The sequence below is a fragment of the Oncorhynchus mykiss genome, chromosome 15, assembly GCF_057628025.1.
Source record: "Oncorhynchus mykiss isolate SJ-2025 chromosome 15, ASM5762802v1, whole genome shotgun sequence".
In the NCBI taxonomy this organism is placed as follows: domain Eukaryota; kingdom Metazoa; phylum Chordata; class Actinopteri; order Salmoniformes; family Salmonidae; genus Oncorhynchus; species Oncorhynchus mykiss.
In genome coordinates this window covers 85,557,185-85,579,580 of record NC_143036.1, presented here as the reverse complement: position 1 = coordinate 85,579,580, position 22,396 = coordinate 85,557,185, and the positions used below count along the sequence as shown (strand labels likewise).

At 43.4% G+C, this 22,396-nt stretch overlaps 1 protein-coding gene across 17 annotated transcripts in view; it reads right to left on the bottom strand.

Annotated features, from left to right (window-relative positions):
- The window catches only part of eps8a (EGFR pathway substrate 8, signaling adaptor a), a 185,201-nt gene that overhangs the window by 33,546 nt on the left and 129,259 nt on the right, over positions 1 to 22,396 (bottom strand). For 10 of the 17 annotated variants that reach the window (XM_090201456.1, XM_090201449.1, XM_090201450.1 and 7 more), the window contains 8 exons: positions 12,211 to 12,284; positions 8,955 to 9,081; positions 8,202 to 8,290; positions 8,018 to 8,092; positions 4,861 to 5,009; positions 3,907 to 4,090; positions 2,443 to 2,576; positions 575 to 689 (listed from right to left, as the gene is read on the bottom strand). In XM_090201456.1, coding sequence (XP_090057582.1) covers positions 575 to 689; positions 2,443 to 2,576; positions 3,907 to 4,090; positions 4,861 to 5,009; positions 8,018 to 8,092; positions 8,202 to 8,290; positions 8,955 to 9,081; positions 12,211 to 12,284 — 947 coding nt within the window. Of the gene's footprint in view, positions 1 to 574; positions 690 to 2,442; positions 2,577 to 3,906; positions 4,091 to 4,860; positions 5,010 to 6,508; positions 6,599 to 7,152; positions 7,231 to 8,017; positions 8,093 to 8,201; positions 8,291 to 8,954; positions 9,082 to 12,210; positions 12,285 to 22,396 lie in introns of those variants that run through there. The other 7 variants (XM_090201461.1, XM_090201462.1, XM_090201458.1 and 4 more) reach the window with 3 other exon arrangements.

Below are 22,396 nucleotides of genomic sequence, written 5' to 3'. Positions count from 1 at the left end.
GACCGGGGTACTGCAGGCTAACTCAGTGCTGCCTCCTCTCGTTGACCGGGGTACTGCAGGCTGCCATTAGCAACTAAATGATCCTTCAAACTTCTTCCGTGTGTGATTTTTAAATTAATCGGCTCAAGAACACACATCTGGTGTAATAGAGGTATTTACTGGTAACATGATTGTGTTCGATTTTTTATTTTATTTACACTAAGATTAACCACGAAGCCATTTTCCCATTCACCATACTGCGGTATCCCGTTTTCTGCAAACAACGCCTACAGTACCGCGGTCGGCCATGAACTTTGTGGGCTTCATTGAGAGGGGGCAATCGTTCTCCCCTGGGGTCAAACATTGAGCACAACATGTGTCTGGGCTCTCCACTGCCATCTAGTGGTTCTTGCCGTAAAATGAGTGTTCTCGTGATCGACAACACAAGACAACATTGATGAAGCAAAGACGTTCATAACTATGTGCCGTGATGCAGGGTCTGAAACAACAGTCTTTACTATTCTGGGGTTATTACACTGACGTTACATGTTGCAGTGAGCCTTTGTGTTAAACGTTTGGGTGAACCGTTTCTTACCTCCACAACCTCGTCCTTTACCAATGACAGCTCTGTGTTGTTTCTGGCCACAAAGTCATACTTGGATTTGGCAAACAGTTTTGGCTGACCTCTGCTGCCGTGGGCCTCGTAGCTCCTGTTCACGTCAGAGGTTAAGAGGTCAGGGGTTAGACGGATGGACTAACAGTAGAACAGGGACTGATACACTGAGGGACTGATACACTGAGGATGAATGCACTGAGGATGAAGGATGAATGTCGTATCCAATCATATCATCATCCAAACCCACAACATGCATTGTGCACAACAGACCAAGCACATCTCAACGTCCAAAAAACCCACAGTACAGTACGACACTGCAGGAGACACACTGCACGGTGTGCTGGTACAAGCTACAATCTTATGGACATGACTGAACTGGGATAAAGCCAAACATGGACCACAGACACCTACCTACATGCTACTGCTACTGACTGTCCCAGCCGAGGAGAAGTGGCCCAACTTTAACATCAGAGGTTAGAGAGAGAACAGAGGGATAGGGAGAGGATAGAGGGGGCTGTGATTGATCAAGATTACCCCTAGCACCCAGAGTTGTGATGTTTTTATATACAGTAGAACATTATAGAGTCAGAGTGTTAGCCTGTTAACCCCTAAGAGGATAAGAACGGAGGATGAGAATCCCAATGGAAAGGAGACACCATTGTGAATACAGACACAATGTCAGAGGATCCGGTGTGAACCAATAGGGGAGAGTAAGAGACGAGACTGGCAGATTCTACACCAGTAGGAAATAACTACTTCCTGTCCCTCATGCTGCTACCTTTAGCTAACTAGCTACTACCTGACACTCATTATGTTTATTCAACCGTTAGCTAGCTAGCTACTCACTGGGATGTGATGTTTATTCAATTGTTAGCTAGCTACTTCCTGGGATGTGATGTTTATTCTACTGTTAGCTAGCTAGCTAGCTACTACCTGGGATGTGATGTTTATTCTACAGTTACCTAGCTACTTCCTGGGATGTGATGTTTATTCTACCGTTAGCTAGCTAGCTAGCTACTACCTGGGATGTGATGTTTATTTTTACAGGTACCTATCTACTACCTGGGATGTGATGTTTATTTTTACAGTTACCTAGCTACTTCCTGGGATGTGATATTTATTAAATTGTTAGCTAGCTAGCTACTCACTGGGATGTGATGTTTATTCTACAGTTAGCTAGCTACTTCCTGGGATGTGATGTTTATTCTACCATTAGCTAGCTAGCTAGCTACTTCCTGGGATGTGATGTTTATTCTACAGCACCTAGCTACTTCCTGGGATGTGATGTTTATTCTACCGTTAGCTAGCTAGCTAGCTACTTCCTGGGATGTGATGTTTATTCTACCGTTAGCTAGCTAGCTAGCTACTTCCTGGGATGTGATGATTATTCTACAGTTAGCTAGCTACTTCCTGGGATGTGATATTTATTCAATCGTTAGCTAGCTAGCTACTCACTGGGATGTGATGTTTATTCTACAGTTAGCTAGCTACTTCCTGGGATGTGATGTTTATTCTACCATTAGTTAGCTAGCTACTTCCTGGGATGTGATGTTTATTCTACAGTTACCTAGCTACTTCCAGGGATGTGATGTTTATTCTACCGTTAGCTAGCTAGCTAGCTAGCTACTTCCTGGGATGTGATGTTTATTCTCTCTCAGAGAGAGAGAGATGAGATTGGAAGATGCTACAGCAGTAGGAAAGGATATGTTTCCCAGCTGAGAGGGGACAGTATTACAGTTCAGATTCAGAGTAAGTGAAGTGTGCCCAGAGGGGCATTGGTTTTATAGATGGTAAAACATGGCCAGTTCTTCAGGGCGTTGGGTTCAGTCAGGTGACCACAGTGTTACCGGTCTACGTGTCGTGAGACGGCCTGGTTGAAGGCCTGCACGGCCATGCCCTGGTCCGAGAGGTGCATGCGTTTGTAGGCCTTGTTGTCCAATGCATACCCTTGTGAAGACTGGAAGTCCTGTACACCCGGATGCTGAGGGAGACAGATAACACAAACACATCAGCTGAACTCTCAGTTATTATCACTGATGAAGAGACTGTGATCACTGATCAATGGACTGTCATTATTCATCAATTGACTGTCATTATTGATGAAAAGATTGTCATTATTGATAAACGGCCTGTCATTACTGATGACGGGACTGTCATTACTGATGAAGGGACTGTCATTATTGATGAAGGGACTGTCATTATTGCTAGGGGCTAGGGGTCAGAGTTTAGGAGCTAGGGGTCATAGTTTAGGGATTAGGGGTTAGGGGTCAGGGTGCGTACCTCAGTAGACAGCCTGTGAACCATCTCCTCCTGTCTAAGGATCTCAGAGTGGGTTAGCGGTTAGGGGTCAGAGTTTAGGGGTCAGGGTGCGTACCTCAGTAGACAGCCTGTGAACCATCTCCTCCTGTCTAAGGATCTCAGAGTGGGTTAGCGGTTAGGGGTCAGAGTTTAGGGGTCAGGGTGCGTACCTCAGCAGACAGCCTGTGAACCATCTCCTCCTGTCTAAGGATCTCAGAGTGGGTTAGGGGTTAGGGTCAGAGGTTAGGGTCAGGGTGCGTACCTCAGTAGACAGCCTGTGAACAATCTCCTCCTGTCTAAGGATCTCAGAGTGGGTTAGGGGTTAGGGTCAGAGGTTAGGGGTCAGGGTGCGTACCTCAGTAGACAGCCTGTGAACCATCTCCTCCTGTCTAAGGATCTCAGAGTGGGTTAGCGGTTAGGGGTCAGAATTTAGGGGTTAGGGGTCAGGGTGCGTACTTCAGTAGACAGCCTGTGAACCATCTCCTCCTGTCTAAGGATCTCAGAGTGGGTTAGGGATTAGGGGTCAGGGGGCATACCCCAGTAGACAGCCTGTGTACCATCTCCTCCTGTCTAAGGATCTCAGAGTGGGTTAGGGGTTAGGGGTCAGAATTTAGGGATTAGGGGTCAGGGTGCATACCTCAGTAGACAGCCTGTGTACCATCTCCTCCTGTCTAAGGATCTCAGAGTGGGTTAGGGGTCAGAATTTAGGGATTAGGGGTCAGGGTGCATACCCCAGTAGACAGCCTGTGTACCATCTCCTCCTGTCTAAGGATCTCAGAGTGGGTTAGGGGTTAGGGGTCAGAATTTAGGGATTAGGGGTCAGGGTGCGTACCTCAGTAGACAGCCTGTGAACCATCTCCTCCTGTCTAAGGATCTCAGAGTGGGTTAGGGGCTAGGGGTCAGGGTGCGAACCTCAGTAGACAGCCTGTGAACCATCTCCTCCTGTCTAAGGATCTCAGAGTGGATTAGGGGCTAGGGGTCAGGGTTTAGGGATTAGGGGTCAGGGTACGTACCTCAGTAGACAGCCTGTGAACCATCTCCTCCTGTCTAAGGATCTCAGAGTGGGCGAGGGTCTGGGTCAGCTGATTCAGCTCTGCCTCTCGTGATTGGGGGACGAACGGCATCATGGGAGGTTCCCAACCATCACGGAACTGCAGTGTACACGGAGGGAAGTAGTGGTCCTTAGGCCACTCCAACCTGGAGAAGGAGTAAGTGGGAGAGAGGGAGGGAGGGGGAGAGAGGGAGGGGGGGAGGGAGGGGGAGAGAGAGGGGGAGGGAGAGAGAGGGAGGGGGAGAGAGAGAGAGAGAGAGAGAGGCATTGTTGACTTCAAAAAAGCTTTTGGCTCAGTTTGGCATGAGGGTCTGCTATACAAATTGATGGAAAGTGATGTTGGGGGAAAACATACAACATTATAAAATCCATGTACACAAACTGGCAAAAAACACATATATTTCTTCCCACAGGGCCGTGGGGTGAGACAAGGATGCAGGAGGGCATGCAGCAGCATCTTAGTTAGACTAAAATAATGGTGTTACTCCATACAGCAGCATCTCAGTTAGACTAAAATAATGGTGTTACTCCATACAGCAGCATCTCAGTTAGACTAAAATAATGGTGTCACTCCATACAGCAGCATCTCAGTTAGACTAAAATAATGGTGTTACTCCATACAGCAGCATCTCAGTTAGACTAAAATAATGGTGTCACTCCATACAGCAGCATCTCAGTTAGACTAAAATAATGGTGTTACTCCATACAGCAGCATCTCAGTTAGACTAAAATAATGGTGTCACTCCATACAGCAGCATCTCAGTTAGACTAAAATAATGGTGTCACTCCATCAGTAAGTGAACAGAAGATGCTTTAATAAAGAGGTTGGAGACCGATATTACCGTTAAACCCACGTTAACCAAACATTCACCCCTATGACCCCATGTTAACCCCGTCGTGACCTCTAGCCTCCTACCTGCACTTGGTCCACCCCTCCCCCAGGGCAACCCACAGGTGTCTTTCCTCGGCAGTCCCAGCTGAGTGCAGGAAGTCTATAGCCTCTATGGTCAACAGAGGAACCACCACGCTCTTAGCCAGCTCTGTCCCTCCAGAGGTCTGGATCACCTGGAGGAGAAGAGTTTAAACCATTATCCTCACCACTAACTACTAGGCTCTTAGCCAGCTCTGTCCCTCCAGAGGTCTGGATCACCTGGAGGAGAAGAGTTTAAACCATTATCCTCACCATTAACTACTAGGCTCTTAGCCAGCTCTGTCCCTCCAGAGGTCTGGATCACCTGGAGGAGAAGAGTTTAAACCATTACCCTCACCACTAACTACTAGGCTCTTAGCCAGCTCTGTCCCTCCAGAGGTCTGGATCACCTGGAGGAGAAGAGTTTAAACCATTACCCTCACCACTAACTTACTAGGCTCTTAAACCATTACCCTAACTCTCACCACTAACTACTAGGCTCTTAAACCATTACCCTCACCACTAACTACTAGGCTCTTAAACCATTACCCTAACCCTCACCACTAACTACTAGGCTCTTAAACCATTACCCTAACCCTCACCACTAACTACTAGGCTCTTAAACCATTACCCTAACCCTCACCACTAACTACTAGGCTCTTAAACCATTACCCTCACCACTAACTACTAGGCTCTTAAACCATTACCCTCACCACTAACTACTAGGCTCTTAAACCATTACCCTAACCCTCACCACTAACTACTAGGCTCTTAAAGCATTACCCTAACCCTCACCACTAACTCCTAGGCTCTTAAACCATTACCCTAACCCCCACCACTAACTACTAGGCTCTTAAACCATTACCCCCACCAATAACTACTAGGCTCTTAAACCATTACCCTAACCCTCACCACTAACTACTAGGCTCTTAGCCAGCTCTGTCCCTCCAGAGGTCTGGATCACCTGGAGGAGAAGAGTTTAAACCATTACCCTCTCCTTCATCACTAACTACTAGGCTCTTAAACCATTACCCTAACCCTCACCACTAACTACTAGGCTCTTAGCCAGCTCTGTCCCTCCAGAGGTCTGGATCACCTGGATGAGAAGAGTTTAAACCATTATCCTCACCACTAACTACTAGGCTCTTAGCCAGCTCTGTCCCTCCAGAGGTCTGGATCACCTGGAGGAGAAGAGTTTAAACCATTATCCTCACCACTAACTACTAGGCTCTTAGCCAGCTCTGTCCCTCCAGAGGTCTGGAACACCTGGAGGAGAAGAGTTTAAACCATTACCCTCACCACTAACTTACTAGGCTCTTAAACCATTACCCTAACCCTCACCACTAAGTACTAGGCTCTTAAACCATTACCCTCACCACTAACTACTAGGCTCTTAAACCATTACCCTAACCCTCACCACTAACTACTAGGCTCTTAAACCATTACCCTAACCCTCACCACTAACTACTAGGCTCTTAAACTATTACCCTCACCACTAACTACTAGGCTCTTAAACCATTACCCTAACCCTCACCACTAACTACTAGGCTCTTAAACCATTACTCTAACCCTCACCACTAACTCCTAGGCTCTTAAAACATTACCCTAACCCCCACCACTAACTACTAGGCTCTTAAACCATTACCCCCACCAATAACTACTAGGCTCTTAAACCATTACCCTAACCCTCACCACTAACTACTAGGCTCTTAGCCAGCTCTGTCCCTCCAGAGGTCTGGATCACCTGGAGGAGAAGAGTTTAAACCATTACCCTCTCCTTCATCACTAACTACTAGGCTCTTAAACCATTACCCTAACCCTCACCACTAACTACTAGGCTCTTAGCCAGCTCTGTCCCTCCAGAGGTCTGGATCATCTGGAGGAGAAGAGTTTAAACCATTACCCTCACCACTAACTACTAGACTATTAAACCATTACCCTAACCCTCACCACTAAATACTAGGCTCTTAAACCATTACCCTAACCCTCACCACTAACTACTAGGCTATTAAAACATTAACATCACGCCCTCACCACTAACTACTAGACTCTTAGCCAGCTCTGTCCCTCCAGAAGTCTGGATCACCTGGAGGAGAAGAGTTTAAACCATTATCCTCACCACTAACTACTAGGCTCTTAAACCATTACCCTAACCCTCACCACTAACTCCTAGGCTCTTAAACCATTACCCTAACCCTCACCACTAACTACTAGGCTCTTAAACCATTACCCTAACCCTCACCACTAACTACTAGGCTCTTAAACCATTACCCTAACCCTCACCACTAACTACTAGGCTCTTAAACCATTACCCTAACCCTCACCACTAACTCCTAGGCTCTTAGCCAGCTCTGACCCTCCAGAGGTCTGGATCACCTGGAAGGTTGTGGGGACGGAGTGGAGTGGAATCTGGCTTAACCATGCATAACAGAGCAGAGCAGTCTGTCTCTCACCCTCCTGACTGGTGTGAACAGGAACAGAACATGGAATAACAGAGTAGAGCAGTCTGTCTCTCACCATCCTGACTGGTGTGAACAGGAACATAACATGGAATAACAGAGTAGAGCAGTCTGTCTCTCACCATCCTGACTGGTGTGAACAGGAACATAACATGGAATAACAGAGTAGAGCAGTCTGTCTCTCACCATCCTGACTGGTGTGAACAGGAACATAACATGGAATAACAGAGTAGAGCAGTCTGTCTCTCACCATCCTTAGTGGTGTGAACAGGAACAGGAACATAACATGGAATAACAGAGTAGAGCAGTCTGTCTCTCACCATCCTGAGTGGTGTGAACAGGAACATAACATGGAATAACAGAGTAGAGCAGTCTGTCTCTCACCATCCTGACTGGTGTGAACAGGAACAGAACATGGAATAACAGAGTAGAGCAGTCTGTCTCTCACCATCCTGACTGGTGTGAACAGGAACATAACATGGAATAACAGAGTAGAGCAGTCTGTCTCTCACCATCCTGAGTGGTGTGAACAGGAACAGAACATGGAATAACAGAGTAGAGCAGTCTGTCTCTCACCATCCTGCCTGGTGTGAACAGGAACAGAACATGGAATAACAGAGTAGAGCAGTCTGTCTCTCACCATCCTGCCTGGTGTGAACAGGAACATAACATGGAATAACAGAGTAGAGCAGTCTGTCTCTCACCATCCTGAGTGGTGTGAACAGGAAGTGGACCAGATCATCAGCGCTGGGGTTCTGGATGTGGGACTTCAACTTCCCCTGGAGGAGAGAGACATGGAAAGACATACAAATGTAAAAGAATGTTAGATGTTTTTTTTTTACAGTTAAAGTATATATGAAATAACATCATTCATCTTTGGTGTCTTACCAGCAGGTTGAAGGCATGTTTGAACTTCTGGAAACAGTCAACAAACTCCTCCTGAGTGGGAGGCTTGGCTCGCAGTGTTAGCACTCCCTCTGGTGGACAGAGAGAGACATGACAGGTAACACAGTATTACAGTAGGATAGTCACTAGTCTAGTACATACAGTATTACAGTAGGAGAGAGAGAGACATGACAGGTAACACTCAGTATTACAGTAGGATAGTCCCTAGTCTAGTACATGCAGTATTACAGTAGGATAGGCACTAGTCACTAGTCAAGCAACATCAATTGTTTTCCTAATTGTTTCCTGTTTTGATGTAAATGGGAAACAGTAACGAGGTCATGGAGAGTAGAATGAAGATCAGGACCAGGCCCAGAAGGACTACAAACTAGATCTAAAGAACTACAACACCCAACAGTAACGAGGTCATGGAGGGTAGAAGATCAGGACCAGGCCAGAAGGACTACAAACTAGATCTAAAGAACTACAACACCCAACAGTAACGAGGTCATGTACAGTAGAATGAAGATCAGGACCAGGCCAGAAGGACTACAAACTAGATCTAAAGAACTACACCACCCAACAGTAACGAGGTCACGGAGAGTAGAATTAAGATCAGGACCAGGCCCAGAAGGACTACAAACTAGATCTAAAGAACTACACCACCCAACAGTAACGAGGTCATGTACAGTAGAATGAAGATCAGGACCAGGCCAGGAGGACTACAAACTAGATCTAAAGAACTACAACACCCACCTCCGGGTCCCTTCTTCTTGTTCTTTTTAGATTTCTTCCTCTTAGAGAGCTCGTTGAAGGCCTCAGCCGCTTTCTGCAGTTTGGTCACGAAGAACTCGATGTGGTCCAGAATGTGGTTCAGGATTTGCTGCAAGAGAAGACAGTAGTGTTTAAAAGACACACAACCACAGACAGACTTCCTTTGTTAATCACTAAATGAAGTCATGTAATGTAATGTAGGTGTAGATTGACAGTCGCTGCCAGGCTCAACATGAGCTGTGTTGTTGTTGTTGCTGGAGATGCTGCTATAGTCGATCAGTGTAAAACACTAGGACTTTCCTTTACAACAGCAGTCGCTGCCAGGCTCAACATGAGCTGTGTTGTTGTTGTTGCTGGAGATGCTGCTATAGTCGATCAGTGTAAAACACTAGGACTTTCCTTTACAACAGCAGTCGCTGCCAGGCTCAACATGAGCTGTGTTGTTGTTGCTGGAGATGCTGCTATAGTCGATCAGTGTAAAACACTAGGACTTTCCTTTACAACAGCAGTCGCTGCCAGGCTCAACATCAGCTGTGTTGTTGTTGCTGGAGATGCTGCTATAGTCGATCAGTGTAAAACACTAGGACTTTCCTTTACAACAGCAGTCGCTGCCAGGCTCAACATGAGCTGTGTTGTTGTTGTTGGAGATGCTGCTATAGTCGATCAGTGTAAAACACTAGGACTTTCCTTTACAACAGCAGTCGCTGCCAGGCTCAACATCAGCTGTGTTGTTGTTGCTGGAGATGCTGCTATAGTCGATCAGTGTAAAACACTGGGACTTTCCTTTACAACAGCAGTCGCTGCCAGGCTCAACATCAGCTGTGTTGTTGTTGCTGGAGATGCTGCTATAGTCGATCAGTGTAAAACACTAGGACTTTCCTTTACAACAGCAGTCGCTGCCAGGCTCAACATCAGCTGTGTTGTTGTTGCTGGAGATGCTGCTATAGTCGATCAGTGTAAAACACTAGGACTTTCCTTTACAACAGCAGTCGCTGCCAGGCTCAACATGAGCTGTGTTGTTGTTGTTGTTGGAGATGCTGCTATAGTCGATCAGTGTAAAACACTAGGACTTTCCTTTACAACAGCAGTCGCTGTTTATCTCTTCTCCGTGTATTTTCCAAGCTTGGCGAAAAAGAATAGCGTGGGAGAGGAGGGTAGTGCCTCATACTGTATCACATGTTGCATTTACTTTAAATCTGTAATGATTAACTACAGAAGAGACTACTGATCCAAGACTCCTAATAGTGGTGTATCCTTGTTGTTACTACAGAACAGACTACTGATCTACAGCTCCTAATAGTGGTGTATCCTTGTTGTTACTACAGAACATACTACTGATCTACAGCTCCTAATAGTGGTGTATCCTTGTTGTTACTACAGAACAGACTACTGATCTACAGCTCCTAATAGTGGTGTATCCTTGTTGTTACTACAGAACATACTACTGCTCTACAGCTCCTAATAGTGGTGTATCCTTGTTGTTACTACAGAACAGACTACTGATCTACAGCTCCTAATAGTGGTGTATCCTTGTTATTACTACAGAACAGACTACTGATCTACAGCTCCTAATAGTGGTGTATCCTTGTTGTTACTACAGAACAGACTACTGACCTACAGCTCCTAATAGTGGTGTATCCTTGTTGTTAATACAGAACAGACTACTGATCTACAGCTCCTAATAGTGGTGTATCCTTGTTGTTACTACAGAACAGACTACTGATCTACAGCTCCTAATAGTGGTGTATCCTTGTTGTTACTACAGAACAGACTACTGATCTACAGCTCCTAATAGTGGTGTATCCTTGTTGTTACTACAGAACAGACTACTGATCTACAGCTCCTAATAGTGGTGTATCCTTGTTGTTACTACAGAACAGACTACTGATCCAAGACTCCTAATAGTGGTGTATCCTTGTAGTTACTACAGAACATACTACTGATCTACAGCTCCTAATAGTGGTGTATCCTTGTTGTTACTACAGAACAGACTACTGATCTACAGCTCCTAATAGTGGTGTATCCTTGTTGTTACTACAGAACAGACTACTGATCTACAGCTCCTAATAGTGGTGCATCCTTGTTGTTACTACAGAACAGACTACTGATCTACAGCTCCTAATAGTGGTGTATCCTTGTTGTTACTACAGAACAGACTACTGATCTACAGCTCCTAATAGTGGTGTATCCTTGTTGTTACTACAGAACAGACTACTGATCTACAGCTCCTAATAGTGGTGTATCCTTGTTGTTACTACAGAACAGACTACTGATCCAAGACTCCTAATAGTGGTGCATCCTTGTTGTTACTACAGAACAGACTACTGATCTACAGCTCCTAATAGTGGTGTATCCTTGTTGTTACTATAGAACAGACTACTGATCTACAGCTCCTAATAGTGGTGTATCCTTGTTGTTACTACAGAACAGACTACTGATCTACAGCTCCTAATAGTGGTGTATCCTTGTTGTTACTACAGAACAGACTACTGATCTACAGCTCCTAATAGTGGTGTATCCTTGTAGTTACTACAGAACAGACTACTGATCTACAGCTCCTAATAGTGGTGTATCCTTGTTGTTACTACAGCCGTGTTCTATTGGTTAGTATTATAAGCACCTATATATGTCTGAAACTGTCATTCACACTAGTTTCCACTCATCTGAACATGGCATCTCATCATCACCTGAGACCTGACTCCAGATCAGCCTGTAGGTGAAACTAACCACCAGTCTGCAGTATTGAAGAACCAAACAAACGACTGAAGACCTGACTCCAGATCAGCCTGTAGGTGAAACTAACCACCAGTCTGCAGTATTGAAGAACCAAACAAACGACTGAGGACCTGACTCCAGATCAGCCTGTAGGTGAAACTAACCACCAGTCTGCAGTATTGAAGAACCAAACAAACGACTGAAGACCTGACTCCAGATCAGCCTCTAGGTGAAACTACTCATCAGTCTGCAGTATTGAAGAAACAAACGGATAGTTTCTTTCCTCCAACGATACTGGATCTATTAAACACACATTCCTGGACGCACACTGACACTACTGACTCTGCTGACTCTGCCAACACTCTGCTGACAGACTCACAGAGAGCGAGGTAGACGGACTGACAGACAGACGGTATCAGTATGTGGTATCTGGACGGACTCACAGAGAGCGAGGTAGACGGACTGACAGACAGACGGTATCAGTATGTGGTATCTGGACGGACGGACAGTGGGAAACACTCACCACGTCTCGATCCACTCTGGTAGCCATCATCTCCGAAGGTTCATTCTGGTCAGAATACTGAGGCTGTTTATCATCTGATAGAAACAGGTGGAGAGAGAGGAGGGGAAGGAGGGGGAGGAGAGGGAAGAGGGGGGGAGGGGGAAGAGAGGGAGGAGGGGGAGGAGAGGGAGGAGCGGGAAGAGAGGGAGGAGAGGGAAGAGGGGGAAGAGGGGGAGGAGGGGGAGGAGAGGGAAGAGGGGGAGGAGAGGGAGGAGGGGGAAGAGAGGGAGGAGGGGGAGGAGAGGGAGGAGGGGGAAGAGAGGGAGGAGAGGGAGGAGGGGGAGGAGAGGGAAGAGGGGGAAGAGGGGGAGGAGAGGGAGGAGGGGGAAGAGAGGGAGGAGGGGGAGGAGAGGAAGGAGGGGGAAGAGAGGGAGGAGGGGGAGGAGAGGGAAGAGGGGGAGGAGGGGAGGAGAGGGAGGAGGGGGAAGAGGTGGAGGAGGGGGAGGAGAGGGAGGAGGGGGAGAAGGGGAAAGAGAAGGGAATTAGAACAGTGATCTTCCCAATGACCTTATTCTCAAATCAAATCAAATGTTTTTTGTCACATGCGCCGAATACAACAGGTATGTAGACTTGACCATGAAACTTACAGGCTCTTAACCAACTATGCAGAATACAACAGGTATGTAGACTTGACCATGAAACTTACAGGCTCTTAACCAACTATGCAGAATACAACAGGTATGTAGACTTGACCATGAAACTTACAGGCTCTTAACCAACTATGCAGAATACAACAGGTATGTAGACTTGACCATGAAACTTACAGGCTCTTAACCAACTATGCAGAATTTTTAAAAAGTAAGTATGAAAATATTTGCTACAAGAGCATTAGTGAGTTTGGGGCGATTAGGCCTGGCTCGCAGTCGGCGTTCCAATTCATCCCAAAAGTGTTCCATGGGGTTGAGGTCAGGGCTCTGTGCAGGCCAGTCAAGTTCTTCCAAACCCAGATTGGTCTGTCTCACTGCCATATGGTGTTTCATCACTCCAGAGAACGTGGTTCAACTGCCCCAGAGTCCAATGGCGGCGAGCTGTACACCACTCCAGAGAACGTGGTTCAACTGCCCCAGAGTCCAATGGAGGCAAGCTGTGCACCACTCCAGAGAATGTGGTTCAACTGCCCCAGAGTCCAATGGCGGCGAGCTGTACACCACTCCAGAGAATGTGGTTCAACTGCCCCAGTCCAATGGCGGCGAGCTGTACACCACTCCAGAGAATGTGGTTCAACTGCCCCAGAGTCCAATGGAGGCGAGCTGTACACCACTCCAGAGAACGTGGTTCAACTGCCCCAGAGTCCAATGGAGGCGAGCTGTACACCACTCCAGAGAATGTGGTTCAACTGCCCCAGAGTCCAATGGCGGCGAGCTGTACACCACTCCAGAGAACGTGGTTCAACTGCCCCAGAGTCCAATGGCGGCGAGCTGTACACCACTCCAGTCGACGCTTGGCATTGAGCTTGTGTGCAGTTTCTTGGCCATGGAAACCCATTTCATTAAGCTCCCGGCGAAAAGTTATTGCGCTGATGTTGCTTCCAGAGGCAGTTTAGAACTCGGTAGTGAGTGTTGCAACCGAGGACAGACGATTTTTACGTGCAACGTGCTTCAGCACTCTGCAGTCCAGTTCTGTAAGTTTGTGTAGCCTACCACTTCGTGGCACAGCCGTTGTTGCTCCTAGACGTTTCCACTTCCCAATAATAGCAATTCCAGTAGACCAGGGCAGCTCTAGCAGGGCAGAGATGTGACTAACTGACTTGTTGAAAAGGTGGCATCCTATGATGGTGCCACATTGAAAGTCACTGAGCTCTTCAGTAAGGCCATTCTACTGACAATGTTTGTCTAGGGCCTTACGTTCTACCCTCTGTAGGGCCTTACGTACTACCCTCTGTAGGGCCTTACGGTCTACCCGGTCTACGGGCCTTACATACTACCCTCTGTAGGGCCTTACGGTCTACCCTCTGTAGGGCCTTACGGTCTACCCTCTGTAGGGCCTTACGGTCTACCCTCTGTAGTCCAGTGATGTACTGGGCCTTACGGTCTACCCTCTGTAGGGCCTTAAGTACTACCCTTTGTAGGGCCTTACATACTACCCTCTGTAGGGCCTTACTATTACCCTCTGTAGGGCCTTATGGTCTACACTCTGTAGGGCCTTACGGTCTACCCTCTGTAGGGCCTTACGGTCTACCCTCTGTAGGGCCTTACTACTACCCTCTGTAGGGCCGTACGGTCAACCCTCTGTAGGGCCTTACGGTCTACCCTCTGTAGGGCCTTACGGTCTACCCTTTGTAGGGCCTTACTACTACCCTCTGTAGGGCCGTACGGTCAACCCTCTGTAGGGCCTTACGGTCTACCCTCTGTAGTCCAGTGATGTACTGGGCCTTACTGTCTACACTCTGTAGGGCCTTACGGTCTACCCTCTGTAGGGCCTTACGGTCTACCCTCTGTAGTCCAGTGATGTACTGGGCCTTACTGTCTACACTCTGTAGGGCCTTACGGTCTACCCTCTGTAGGGCCTTACGGTCTACCCTCTGTAGTCCAGTGATGTACTGGGCCTTACTGTCTACACTCCGTAGGGCCTTACTACTACCCTCTGTAGGGCCTTACTACTACCCTCTGTAGGGCATTACTACTACTGTCTGTAGGGCCTTACTACTACCCTCTGTAGGGCCTTACTACTACCCTCTGTAGGGGCTTACTACTACCCTCTGTAGTTCAGTTCTGTATCAGGTATAAAGGACCGGAGTCATTCAGTGTGTTTCAGTTCTGTATCAGGTATAAAGGACCGGAGTCATTCAGTGTGTTTCAGTTCTGTATCAGGTATAAAGGACCGGAGTCATTCAGTGTGTTTCAGTTCTGTATCAGGTATAAAGGACCGGAGTCATTCAGTGTGTTTCAGTTCTGTATCAGGTATAAAGGACCGGAGTCATTCAGTGTGTTTCAGTTCTGTATCAGGTATAAAGGACCGGAGTCATTCAGTGTGTTTCAGTTCTGTATCAGGTATAAAGGACCGGAGTCATTCAGTGTGTTTCAGTTCTGTATCGGGTATAAAGGACCGGAGTCATTCAGTGTGTTTCAGTTCTGTATCGGGTATAAAGGACCGGAGTCATTCAGTGTGTTTCAGTTCAGTATCGGGTATAAAGGACCGGAGTCATTCAGTGTGTTTCAGTTCTGTATCGGGTATAAAGGACCGGAGTCATTCAGTGTGTTTCAGTTCTGTATCGGGTATAAAGGACCGGAGTCATTCAGTGTGTTTCAGTTCTGTATCGGGTATAAAGGACCGGAGTCATTCAGTGTGTTTCAGTTCTGTATCAGGTATAAAGGACCGGAGTCATTCAGTGTGTTTCAGTTCTGTATCAGGTATAAAGGACCGGAGTCATTCAGTGTGTTTCAGTTCTGTATCAGGTATAAAGGACCGGAGTCATTCAGTGTGTTTCAGTTCAGTATCGGGTATAAAGGACCGGAGTCATTCAGTGTGTTTCAGTTCTGTATCGGGTATAAAGGACCGGAGTCATTCAGTGTGTTTCAGTTCTGTATCGGGTATAAAGGACCGGAGTCATTCAGTGTGTTTCAGTTCTGTATCAGGTATAAAGGACCGGCATCATTCAGTGTGTTTCAGTTCTGTATCAGGTATAAAGGACCGGAGTCATTCAGTGTGTTTCAGTTCTGTATCGGGTATAAAGGACCGGAGTCATTCAGTGTGTTTCAGTTCTGTATCAGGTATAAAGGACCGGAGTCATTATGTGTGTTTCAGTTCTGTATCAGGTATAAAGGACCTTCAGTAATAATTATGTATCATTAAGAAGTACTGTAAGCTGTTTGAGTTTAGTTGTTGTATTTGTTGTTGTTGTATTAGTTGTAGTTGTTGTTGTTGTAGTAGTTGTAGTTGTTGTAGTAGATGTTGTTGTTGTTGTAGTAGTTGTAGTTGTTGTAGTAGATGTTGTTGTTGTTGTATTAGTTGTAGTTGTTGTAGTAGATGTTGTTGTTGTTGTTGTAGTAGATGTTGTAGTTGTTGTATTAGTTGTAGTTGTTGTAGTAGATGTTGTTGTTGTAGTTGTTGTATTAGTTGTAGTTGTTGTAGTAGATGTTGTTGTTGTTGTATTAGTTGTAGTTGTTGTAGTAGATGTTGTTGTAGTTGTTGTTGTATTAGTTGTAGTTGTTGTAGTAGATGTTGTTGTTGTTGTTGTTGTTGTAGTAGATGTGGTTGTTGTTGTTGTAGTAGATGTTGTAGTTGTTGTATTAGTTGTAGTTGTTGTAGTAGATGTTGTTGTAGTTGTTGTTGTATTAGTTGTAGTTGTTGTAGTAGATGTTGTAGTTGTTGTATTAGTTGTAGTTGTTGTAGTAGATGTTGTAGTTGTTGTATTAGTTGTAGTTGTTGTAGTAGATGTTGTTGTAGTTGTTGTTGTATTAGTTGTAGTTGTTGTAGTAGATGTTGTTGTTGTTGTTGTTGTTGTTGTATTAGTTGTAGTAGATGTGGTTGTTGTTGTTGTAGTAGATGTTGTAGTTGTTGTATTAGTTGTAGTTGTTGTAGTAGATGTTGTAGTTGTTGTATTAGTTGTAGTTGTTGTAGTAGATGTTGTAGTTGTTGTTGTATTAGTTGTAGTTGTTGTAGTAGATGTTGTTGTTGTTGTATTAGTTGTAGTTGTTGTAGTAGATGTTGTTGTAGTTGTTGTTGTATTAGTTGTAGTTGTTGTAGTAGATGTTGTTGTTGTTGTTGTTGTTGTTGTATTAGTTGTAGTAGATGTGGTTGTTGTTGTTGTAGTAGATGTTGTAGTTGTTGTATTAGTTGTAGTTGTTGTAGTAGATGTTGTTGTAGTTGTTGTTGTATTAGTTGTAGTTGTTGTAGTAGATGTTGTAGTTGTTGTATTAGTTGTAGTTGTTGTAGTAGATGTTGTAGTTGTTGTATTAGTTGTAGTTGTTGTAGTAGATGTTGTAGTTGTTGTATTAGTTGTAGTTGTTGTAGTAGATGTTGTAGTTGTTGTTGTATTAGTTGTAGTTGTTGTAGTAGATGTTGTAGTTGTTGTATTAGTTGTAGTTGTTGTAGTAGATGTTGTAGTTGTTGTATTAGTTGTAGTTGTTGTAGTAGATGTTGTTGTAGTTGTTGTTGTATTAGTTGTAGTTGTTGTAGTAGATGTTGTTGTTGTTGTTGTAGTTGTTGTTGTATTAGTTGTAGTAGATGTGGTTGTTGTTGTTGTATTAGTTGTAGTTGTTGTAGTAGATGTTGTTGTTGTTGTTGTATTTGTTGTTGTTGTTGTTGTAGTTGTATTAGTTGTAGTTGTTGTAGTAGATGTTGTTGTATTAGCTGTAGTTGTTGTAGTATATGTTGTCGTTGTTGTTGTTGTTGTATTTGTTGTAGTTGTTGTTGTAGTTGTTGTTGTTGTAGTAGTTGTTGTTGTTGTAGTATATGTTGTCGTTGTTGTTGTTGTTGTATTTGTTGTTGTTGTTGTTGTAGTTGTTGTAGTATATGTTGTCGTTGTTGTTGTTGTTGTATTTGTTGTTGTTGTTGTTGTAGTTGTTGTTGTTGTAGTAGTTGTTGTTGTTGTAGTAGTTGTTGTTGTATTAGTTGTAGTTGTTGTAGTATATGTTGTTGTTGTTGTAGTAGTTGTTGTCTCTCTTCAAAAGGATAAAGGAAAAGCTCGTATTCCTGCTTCAGTTCCCGGAATATCATTTTCTTCTTAACCATGTGAAGATTTTTGTTGTTGTATTAGTTGTAGTTGTTGTAGTAGATGTTGTTGTTGTTGTTGTTGTTGTAGTAGATGTGGTTGTTGTTGTTGTAGTAGATGTTGTAGTTGTTGTATTAGTTGTAGTTGTTGTAGTAGATGTTGTTGTAGTTGTTGTTGTATTAGTTGTAGTTGTTGTAGTAGATGTTGTAGTTGTTGTATTAGTTGTAGTAGATGTTGTAGGTGTTGTATTAGTTGTAGTTGTTGTAGTAGATGTTGTTGTAGTTGTTGTTGTATTAGTTGTAGTTGTTGTAGTAGATGTTGTTGTTGTTGTTGTTGTTGTTGTATTAGTTGTAGTAGATGTGGTTGTTGTTGTTGTAGTAGATGTTGTTGTTGTTGTAGTAGTTGTAGTTGTTGTAGTAGATGTTGTTGTTGTTGTATTAGTTGTAGTTGTTGTAGTAGATGTTGTTGTTGTTGTTGTAGTAGATGTTGTAGTTGTTGTATTAGTTGTAGTTGTTGTAGTAGATGTTGTTGTTGTAGTTGTTGTATTAGTTGTAGTTGTTGTAGTAGATGTTGTTGTTGTTGTATTAGTTGTAGTTGTTGTAGTAGATGTTGTTGTAGTTGTTGTTGTATTAGTTGTAGTTGTTGTAGTAGATGTTGTTGTTGTTGTTGTTGTTGTAGTAGATGTGGTTGTTGTTGTTGTAGTAGATGTTGTAGTTGTTGTATTAGTTGTAGTTGTTGTAGTAGATGTTGTTGTAGTTGTTGTTGTATTAGTTGTAGTTGTTGTAGTAGATGTTGTAGTTGTTGTATTAGTTGTAGTTGTTGTAGTAGATGTTGTAGTTGTTGTATTAGTTGTAGTTGTTGTAGTAGATGTTGTTGTAGTTGTTGTTGTATTAGTTGTAGTTGTTGTAGTAGATGTTGTAGTTGTTGTATTAGTTGTAGTTGTTGTAGTAGATGTTGTAGTTGTTGTATTAGTTGTAGTTGTTGTAGTAGATGTTGTTGTAGTTGTTGTTGTATTAGTTGTAGTTGTTGTAGTAGATGTTGTAGTTGTTGTATTAGTTGTAGTTGTTGTAGTAGATGTTGTTGTAGTTGTTGTTGTATTAGTTGTAGTTGTTGTAGTAGATGTTGTTGTTGTTGTTGTTGTTGTAGTAGATGTGGTTGTTGTTGTTGTAGTAGATGTTGTAGTTGTTGTATTAGTTGTAGTTGTTGTAGTAGATGTTGTTGTAGTTGTTGTTGTATTAGTTGTAGTTGTTGTAGTAGATGTTGTAGTTGTTGTATTAGTTGTAGTTGTTGTAGTAGATGTTGTAGTTGTTGTATTAGTTGTAGTTGTTGTAGTAGATGTTGTTGTAGTTGTTGTTGTATTAGTTGTAGTTGTTGTAGTAGATGTTGTTGTTGTTGTTGTTGTTGTTGTATTAGTTGTAGTAGATGTGGTTGTTGTTGTTGTAGTAGATGTTGTAGTTGTTGTATTAGTTGTAGTTGTTGTAGTAGATGTTGTAGTTGTTGTATTAGTTGTAGTTGTTGTAGTAGATGTTGTAGTTGTTGTTGTATTAGTTGTAGTTGTTGTAGTAGATGTTGTTGTTGTTGTATTAGTTGTAGTTGTTGTAGTAGATGTTGTTGTAGTTGTTGTTGTATTAGTTGTAGTTGTTGTAGTAGATGTTGTTGTTGTTGTTGTTGTTGTTGTTGTATTAGTTGTAGTAGATGTGGTTGTTGTTGTTGTAGTAGATGTTGTAGTTGTTGTATTAGTTGTAGTTGTTGTAGTAGATGTTGTTGTAGTTGTTGTTGTATTAGTTGTAGTTGTTGTAGTAGATGTTGTAGTTGTTGTATTAGTTGTAGTTGTTGTAGTAGATGTTGTAGTTGTTGTATTAGTTGTAGTTGTTGTAGTAGATGTTGTAGTTGTTGTATTAGTTGTAGTTGTTGTAGTAGATGTTGTAGTTGTTGTTGTATTAGTTGTAGTTGTTGTAGTAGATGTTGTAGTTGTTGTATTAGTTGTAGTTGTTGTAGTAGATGTTGTAGTTGTTGTATTAGTTGTAGTTGTTGTAGTAGATGTTGTTGTAGTTGTTGTTGTATTAGTTGTAGTTGTTGTAGTAGATGTTGTTGTTGTTGTTGTAGTTGTTGTTGTATTAGTTGTAGTAGATGTGGTTGTTGTTGTTGTATTAGTTGTAGTTGTTGTAGTAGATGTTGTTGTTGTTGTTGTATTTGTTGTTGTTGTTGTTGTAGTTGTATTAGTTGTAGTTGTTGTAGTAGATGTTGTTGTATTAGCTGTAGTTGTTGTAGTATATGTTGTCGTTGTTGTTGTTGTTGTATTTGTTGTAGTTGTTGTTGTAGTTGTTGTTGTTGTAGTAGTTGTTGTTGTTGTAGTATATGTTGTCGTTGTTGTTGTTGTTGTATTTGTTGTTGTTGTTGTTGTAGTTGTTGTAGTATATGTTGTCGTTGTTGTTGTTGTTGTATTTGTTGTTGTTGTTGTTGTAGTTGTTGTTGTTGTAGTAGTTGTTGTTGTTGTAGTAGTTGTTGTTGTATTAGTTGTAGTTGTTGTAGTATATGTTGTTGTTGTTGTAGTAGTTGTTGTCTCTCTTCAAAAGGATAAAGGAAAAGCTCGTATTCCTGCTTCAGTTCCCGGAATATCATTTTCTTCTTAACCATGTGAAGATTTTTGTTGTTGTATTAGTTGTAGTTGTTGTAGTAGATGTTGTTGTTGTTGTTGTTGTTGTAGTAGATGTGGTTGTTGTTGTTGTAGTAGATGTTGTAGTTGTTGTATTAGTTGTAGTTGTTGTAGTAGATGTTGTTGTAGTTGTTGTTGTATTAGTTGTAGTTGTTGTAGTAGATGTTGTAGTTGTTGTATTAGTTGTAGTAGATGTTGTAGGTGTTGTATTAGTTGTAGTTGTTGTAGTAGATGTTGTTGTAGTTGTTGTTGTATTAGTTGTAGTTGTTGTAGTAGATGTTGTTGTTGTTGTTGTTGTTGTTGTATTAGTTGTAGTAGATGTGGTTGTAGTAGTTGTTGTCTCTCTTCAAAAGGATAAAGGAAAAGCTCGTATTCCTGCTTCAGTTCCCGGAATATCATTTTCTTCTTAACCATGTGAAGATTTTTGTTGAGATAGTGATTTATTAGTATTTTTCTTTCATTCTAAATCAGAGGTAACTTTTGCTGAGTATGAGATTATCTCTACCCTAATGTACCCTCTTAGAGGCCTCCCAAATGATATCGGAGGTTGGCTTGCCTCTGCGCTCTTGGTCTACATTTGTACTGGTAAAGATTTGTATTTTTCATTTTTAATACATTTGGGGTCCAGAAGATGTGCTCTGTTCATTCTCTATGAACAGCCAATGGTTGTGCTGTACTCCGTGTACTCCGAGGGGATCAGACGTGTCAAGTAGCTCTCAGAAACCGGTAAGTATCACAATGTAAAGCCTTGTAGAGACAGTCAGTGGTTCAGTCTCACTACATCCCCTGGTTGAACCCTTAGAACAGCTCGATCTCTCAACTATCACCTGGTTGAACCCCTAGAACAGCTCTATCTCTCAACTATCACCTGGTTGATCCCCTAGAACAGCTCTATCTCTCAACTATCACCTGGTTGAACCCCTAGAACAGCTCTATCTCTCAACTATCACCTGGTTGAACCCCTAGAACAGCTCTATCTCTCAACTATCACCTGGTTGAACCCCTAGAACAGCTACATCTCTCAACTATCACCTGGTTGAACCCCTAGAACAGCTCTATCTCTCAACTATCCCCTGGTTGAACCCTTAGAACAGCTCTATCTCTCAACTATCACCTGGTTGAACCCCTAGAACAGCTACATCTCTCAACTATCACCTGGTTGAACCCCTAGAACAGCTCTATCTCTCAACTATCCCCTGGTTGAACCCCTAGAACAGCTACATCTCTCAACTATCACCTGGTTGAACCCCTAGAACAGCTCTATCTCTCAACTATCCCCTGGTTGAACCCCTAGAACAGATCTATCTCTCAACTATCACCTGGTTGAACCCCTAGAACAGCTCTATCTCTCAAATCTCTCAACTATCACCTGGTTGAACCCCTAGAACAGCTCTATCTTTCAACTATCCCCTGGGTGAACCCCTAGAACAGCTCTCTCTCTCACTACATCACCTGGTTGAACCTCTAGAACAGCTCTATCTCTCAACTATCACCTGGTTGAACCCCTAGAACAGCTCTATCTCTCAACTATCACCTGGTTGAACCCCTAGAACAGCTCTATCTCTCAACTATCACCTGGTTGAACCCCTAGAACAGCTCTATCTGTCACTACATCACCTGGTTGAACCTCTAGAACAGCTCTATCTCTCAACTATCACCTGGTTGAACCCCTAGAACAGCTCTATCTCTCAACTATCACCTGGTTGAACCCCTAGAACAGCTCTATCTCTCAACTATCCCCTGGTTGAACCCCTAGAACAGCTCTATCTCTCAACTATCACCTGGTTGAACCCCTAGAACAGCTCTATCTCTCAACTATCACCTGGTTGAACCCCTTG